At 33.1% G+C, this 6690-nt stretch overlaps 1 protein-coding gene and 1 long non-coding RNA gene across 2 annotated transcripts; both read left to right on the top strand.

Annotated features, from left to right (window-relative positions):
- The first annotated feature begins 368 nt into the window (after nt 1-368).
- LOC110701538 lies at nt 369-1558 on the top strand. Its single transcript, XM_021879172.1, has 2 exons — nt 369-700; nt 742-1558. Exons 1-2 carry the CDS (start codon nt 369-371, stop codon nt 1556-1558), a joined length of 1149 nt encoding a protein of 382 aa, XP_021734864.1.
- A 3960-nt stretch (nt 1559-5518) lies between these two features.
- Nucleotides 5519-6429, top strand: LOC110701495. The gene is made up of 2 exons (XR_002507350.1): nt 5519-5631; nt 6095-6429. It is a non-coding gene; the product is annotated as an uncharacterized LOC110701495 (long non-coding RNA).
- The last annotated feature ends 261 nt before the right edge of the window (nt 6430-6690 follow it).

The following is a 6690-nucleotide window of genomic DNA, read 5'->3' as shown; positions in this document are numbered from 1 at the left end:
ATTTTCCTAGGAAATTCATTGACTGGGTTATGGTGTGTGTTAGAACTCCTTCTTTATCCTTAGCTATTAATGGTCAGTTGGAAGGTTTCTTTTATGGGAAGAGAGGTTTGAGGCAAGGGGATCCTATGTCACCCTTAATTTTTGTAATCTGTATGGAATATTTGTCCAGAATCTTGAAGAAGGTTGTTGAGGACCCTAAGTTTCATTTTCATTCTAGATGCAGAAGATTGAAACTTAATCATCTTGTCTTTGCAGATGATCTGATTATGTTTAGCAAAGGTGATTTTGCCTCAGTTCAGTTTATGTTAAGGGCTCTGGCTACCTTTGCTGCTGCTTCAGAGTTGGTGGCTAATTAAGGCAAGTCTAATATGTATTGCTGTAATGTTGAGCAGACAGAGAAGATTAAATTGCTGCAGAATTCTGGATTTTGTGAAGGTACTCTCCCTTTCAAGTATCTTGGGGTGAATGTTGGTACTAAGAAGCTATCTAGGGATGATTGCCAATGTTTAATTGATAAAATTACTGCTAGAATCAGATGTTGGGGTTGCAGATCTCTTTCTTATGCTGGCAGAACCCAGCTTGTGAACTCAGTGCTTATGTCTCTTCACATTTATTGGGCTTCTATTTTTGTCATTCCTAAAGCTGTTCTTGATGGTGTTGCTGCTATATGTAGAAATTATCTGTGGGAAGGGAAGGTTGTGTATTCTAAAGCCCCCCTATAGCCTGGGATATTGTGTGTAGATGTAAAAAGAAAGGTGGCCTTGGAGTTCAGAATAGTTATAACTGGAATATAGCTGCTATTGGGAAGCAGATTTGGAATATTTCTCAGAAAAAAGATAGTCTTTGGCTTAGATGGGTCAATGAAATGTACTGGAAGGGCAGAACTTGGAAGAGGTTTCAGTGTGCTCACAACACTAGCTGGAACTGGAAGCATCTGTGGTGGGTTAAGGATAAATTGAAGACAGGATATGTTGGTAATAGTTGGTCTGGAAACCCAAATGGGTACACTATTGCTAGTGGCTATAATTGGTTAGAAATTCAATATTCTAATGTTAAGTGGGGTGATTGGGTTTGGAACAAACTGAATATTCCTAGGCATAAATTTGTGTGCTGGTTGATAATGTGGAGAAGGATTCGAGTGAGAGTTCATCTCTATAAAATTGGAGTGATCAATAATCCTTCCTGTCCTCTTTGTGATGATGGGGAAGAGACAGTGGACCATTTATTCTTTGAATGCGATTATAGCAGGAAATGTTCTTATTTTCTGCAAAAGAAGCTGATGATAATCATGGATCCTATGAATATAGAAGACTGCAATAACAAGATAAGATCTATTAAAGGCAGATTCCAGAGACAGGTGCTTTTCAGTTGTTATGCTGGGTTGCTGTATGTCATTTGGATTCAGATAAACAAAGTTGTCTGGAATAAATGTGTTATGCAGCCTGAGAAGGTGATCCAAAAGTTGTGGAGTGATCTTTTCCATAGAATTTCTTATGTCATGCCAGTCAAGACTAGCAAAAGAAATCAGATGTGGTTCAAGGATCTGTTTAGCAGATAAGAGTAGTGTGCTGTTTGGTTTTGTTGGTTGTAGGAGTTTGTGTTGTAGCTGTGTTTGTTTTTGCTTAGGGTTCTTGGCCCTTTGATGTATTGACTGCCTGTTTTTTTTGGTGATTAATAAAAAAAAAATTATCTTTTAAAAAAAAAAAAAAACTCTTAATGATCAAACACCTGCTTTTGTATAGTCTTCATATCAGACTTAAGCTTGTTGCGTTCTCTAATAACGGTCTTGCAGGCATCATCAGACTTCTTCAGTTTTGTTTCGACTTGGTCAGCACAACGCTGGTAATACTAGTACATATGTACCACCTCAACAGCCGAATTGACAGTCTGGAAATTGGAGGGTATGTAGTAAGTCGTAACGATACAGGCATATAAAACATTATAATAAATAACTAAAATAAAACACATAAATATAAATAATAATCATGAATAGGAGAGAAAAGGGGGTATCGTAAAAAGGATATCGTTGCTATCTTAACCGGAGCATGTTGTTCATCATTTGGTCGCAAGGGGCAGCAAAACGGTTGACAGGTCTGTCGGCCAGTGTAGCCAGGTTTTTCAGCATCCTCCAACCCATGCTTCCACCGGTACTGGGGTCGTCACAGGTAATGGAATCGCCCCAGTTAACATTAATTCGGGGACGCCATGGCTCCCCCACGGCGCCAGAAGGAACCGTGAAGGCCTCAGCAACCTCGTCAGGAATCGTAACCTGAGGGTTTCTATAAAATCACTGTTTATTGCCGGAACGAAAGCATTTCTATTGGAGGAGCCAGAACGCGTCGAGATGACCGTTTGCCTCTCCTGATTGGGAGGCTTCTCGATAGTCAAAACCCTATCGGTTCTGACTTCATTGTCGGCCCCGACATCACCCGGTCGCGCAGGGTGACCATTAGCTTCCTTTGAGGAGGGGGCTCTGTCTCGTCCTCCAAGGTGACAATGCCTTCCGGCCATATTTGCTGCTCTTCCTGCTGGAGCTTAGCTAGATCGGCATCCTGCTTCTTTTGTTTTTTAGATTAATCTCGGTCAGAGAGCTCAGTTGTCCTCTTTGAAACGTTGCTACCACCCCTTTTGTTAGGAAGGATTCTGGGCTTGACCACACGTTCAGCAGGGGCCATATCTTTCTCTCTTCGCCTCTTCTCTTAGACGCTCTGGTGGCGAACATGGGTAGAGTGTCGTAGGATTTTCTCGGCCTATAGGGGCATTGTTGCTTTACTTTGCCATCAGGATATAATCCTAGCCGTTTGAAGTCAAGCTTGTCAATACCTGATGATCAGGTGACATGTTAGAAAACATCAAAACAATAGGATTAAAGCCAGCAAGTAAACAAAAGTACGGGAGACAGGAAGAAGAAAATTTTGATTATTAATTATACAGGCAGTAACGACGAATGTAAAATAAATGTATAGAAGTTATGAAAAAATTCCATACCAAATTCATCGGTATGGCAGAGACCGACATGAGACAAAGGGGCGTTGCCCAGAATGTAATTACAATGGGGCAGACACACCCCCGGAACAACTTTATTCATCTTACCAGCACTAACATATGTACAGGTAAACCATTTAACAACCTTTCTCTCCAACTTTCCTAACGACCTGGACTTTATGGTTTCAAACATGCTATGTGGGGGATAAAAGGTCCTACGGAAGTTATAGTCCTCGGGTATTAGACCTCGAGTGGTAAACTAATAACTCGTAGATGAATAACGTACAAGAAATAAATTAGACATGTTATTGGAGTCATATTTATTTAAGAACTAAATTAGGTCCCGTGCCATGCACTGTAATTTTAAATAATTATTCAATAAAATAAAATTTTATTAAAAAAAAACATACATTTGTTAACAAAAACAAAAAATACTATAATGAATTTGTTTTTTAAAAAAAAAAACCATAATACTATGATTTAATTTTTTAAAAATAAATTCTATAATTTAATTAAACATACATTTGTTTTTCAAAAAATATAAATTTGTCTAAAATAGTATGATGAATTTATTATGAAAGAGCCCATTCGCCAGATAGGTATTTTAATATACACATTTGACAATACCTGGCCTATATATATTTGTATATTTAACCAACATATTAGTATCTTTTTTTTTTTTTTTTTTTTTTTGCTTATTAACCAAATGAATTTTTTAAAGCTATGTACTATGTATTTAACCCGTAAATATATTTCTATTTTAGTTTTTTTTAGAAAATAAATTGGTGTTGTAAAAATAATAGTACATTACACTCAATATGTCAAATATTATGATTCTGTTTTTTTTTCCTAAAATTTATACTTTGTAGTTGTTAATATTTTTGTGGAAGGATTTATCAAATATTTTATTTTAAGTAATTTTTAATATTCTAGTTACTTTCTTGAAGCTTCTAAATATACTGTATTATTTTATAAAGATATTAAATAAAAAGTTAAATGCAATTATTGAAATACATGACACTATGATTGGCAAAAATTATGTTAAAGCTAAGTTTGATTTTTTTTTGTTACATAAGTTTATATAGTTGTCAAGAATAAAATTTTATTAAAAAAAACATACATTTGTTAACAAAAACAAAAAATACTATAATGAATTTGTTTTTAAAAAAAAAACCATAATACTATGATTTAATTTTTTAAAAATAAATTCTATAATTTAATTAAACATACATTTGTTTTTCAAAAAATATAAATTTGTCTAAAATAGTATGATGAATTTATTATGAAAGAGCCCATTCGCCAGATAGGTATTTTAATATACACATTTGACAATACCTGGCCTATATATATTTGTATATTTAACCAACATATTAGTATCTTTTTTTTTTTTTTTTTTTTTTTTGCTTATTAACCAAATGAATTTTTTAAAGCTATGTACTATGTATTTAACCCGTAAATATATTTCTATTTTAGTTTTTTTTAGAAAATAAATTGGTGTTGTAAAAATAATAGTACATTACACTCAATATGTCAAATATTATGATTCTGTTTTTTTTTCCTAAAATTTGTACTTTGTAGTTGTTAATATTTTTGTGGAAGGATTTATCAAATATTTTATTTTAAGTAATTTTTAATATTCTAGTTACTTTCTTGAAGCTTCTAAATATACTGTATTATTTTATAAAGATATTAAATAAAAAGTTAAATGCAATTATTGAAATACATGACACTATGATTGGCAAAAATTATGTTAAAGCTAAGTTTGATTTTTTTTTTGTTACATAAGTTTATATAGTTGTCAAGAATACGTCAAATCTTTTATTTATGTATATGTTTTTTATACTTTATTTTTATTTTAGATTTGTTTCAAAAAAAAAAAAAAAAAAAAAAAAAACCCAAGGAACACATCAGAAAAATGACACGTGTCATTGCTGGTGTGTCTTTTAGTATATAATATAGTTAAGTTATTGTTTATTTAAGAATTAAAAATTCACCTAACTTCAATATTTCAGTGGGGATGTTGATGGTTATGTACCCCCTTTATTAACAAAAAAATGCAATTAAAAACTCGAGCTTCCGATCGCAAAACTATAACTACTTCTATTCCCAATATACCGCGAATTTTATAATCAAACTGACATTCCTCTAATCAACTTGTCTAGGGTTTGCCTATAATCAAACTGACATTCCTCTAAAATTTTAGTCCGATGTGACATCAAGAGCTCCAAATTGACATGCTCTTGAAATTTTATTTCAACGCTTACAAGAACTTGAACAGAATGAACACCCTTCATCGTCGAAAAACTCCTGACCTTGTTCTCAAGGTTCGCAAACTCTAATCCTTAACTCTCTATGATTTTATTGTTGTGATTGAATTCATCTTTGATCTTATGTTACCATTTGTTTGCTTTGATTCGGGATTAAATGAGTCGAATTATCAAGCTAGTTTTCTCTAAATCTCTACTATTGCATCTTTGAAATGGGGATTTTTTTGAAATGCGGATTTTTTTGGGGTTGACTATGGTATATGATTCGAGAACTAATTATTGTTTGTAATTGATTACAGAGAAAGCTCCTTACATCTAGAAAGCATAGAAGGGGAAGGCTAATTATGAAAAGAGCATCAACACCTACAACAAGAAATTGGTATAGTCTAATTTGACTCCATTTCACTTTTGAAATTTGCTTACTTATGCTGGTATTTTTGACATGATTGTGTAATTGTTGAATTTTGTTTTTATATTTCCTGGTTTACTCAATTGTTTGCTTTCTTGCTCTAGATTGGGTGATGAATTAGACAATGGAGAAAACACTACCTTGAACAAAAAATCATATAGTAGACGAATTTCTACTATTGCATGTTTGAAATGGGGATTTTTTTTATGGGCTACTAATACTTCTTTACATAATATTTGTGTTGATTTTTTCCCTTCGGTCTGAGAATTGTATATGGAGATTGTTTTTTTTTTAATAGAAAAAATTAATCGCTTTTCTACTAGATCAGATTCGTAGCATTTCAATTATGTGAGTGATTTCTTGCTTGTATGAATTTTTGCAGATGTTTATAATAAAAAAAATTCCCCTGATTTATTTATCTGTGTTTTGGAAGCTATAGGATCTTTGAACGAATTGAGGAAGCTGGAATTGTTATTTAAGGATGAGAGCAGGCATGGTATTTCAGTTAATGATCTTTACAAACTTGTTCAACATGGTGACAATAATGTGTTACAAAGGCTGTAAGTTTTAGTCTGCAATCTCAATTTCATAGTTGATCTGAGTTGGTGAGCTTAGTTTTGATGAATGGTTTGAGGAGTTGTCTGATAGGTGAACCTTGTCAACTTCTGCTAATTGTTTGATCCAATTGTAGATGCTCGAAGCTTCTACCGTAGTCGTCGGCTACGGACGACTACGGTAAAGATTAAATCTCAACCGTTTATTTTTTAATTGACTAACCCTAGCCGTCCAATTCGATACCTCAACAAAACAGTCATTAAATCTAGTCATCAAGTCATTTACACAGTCATCAAGTCATTAACACAATCATCAAGTCTAGTCATCAAGTTATTAGACAGTCATCAAGTCTAGTCATCAAGTCATTAACTCTAGTTTAGTTAAACTTATTTATTTAAATTAAAAGCTTTTTTTTCATCTTTTAGACAATTGAATAAAAATATCTTATATTCATCTTCAACCTATATTATTTAA

This window comes from Chenopodium quinoa, unplaced genomic scaffold (genome assembly GCF_001683475.1).
Source record: "Chenopodium quinoa cultivar QQ74 unplaced genomic scaffold, ASM168347v1, whole genome shotgun sequence".
Classification (NCBI taxonomy): Eukaryota; Viridiplantae; Streptophyta; class Magnoliopsida; order Caryophyllales; family Amaranthaceae; genus Chenopodium; species Chenopodium quinoa.
The sequence above is the reverse complement of the archived record's forward strand: the minus strand, read 5'-3'. Positions and strand labels throughout refer to the sequence as shown.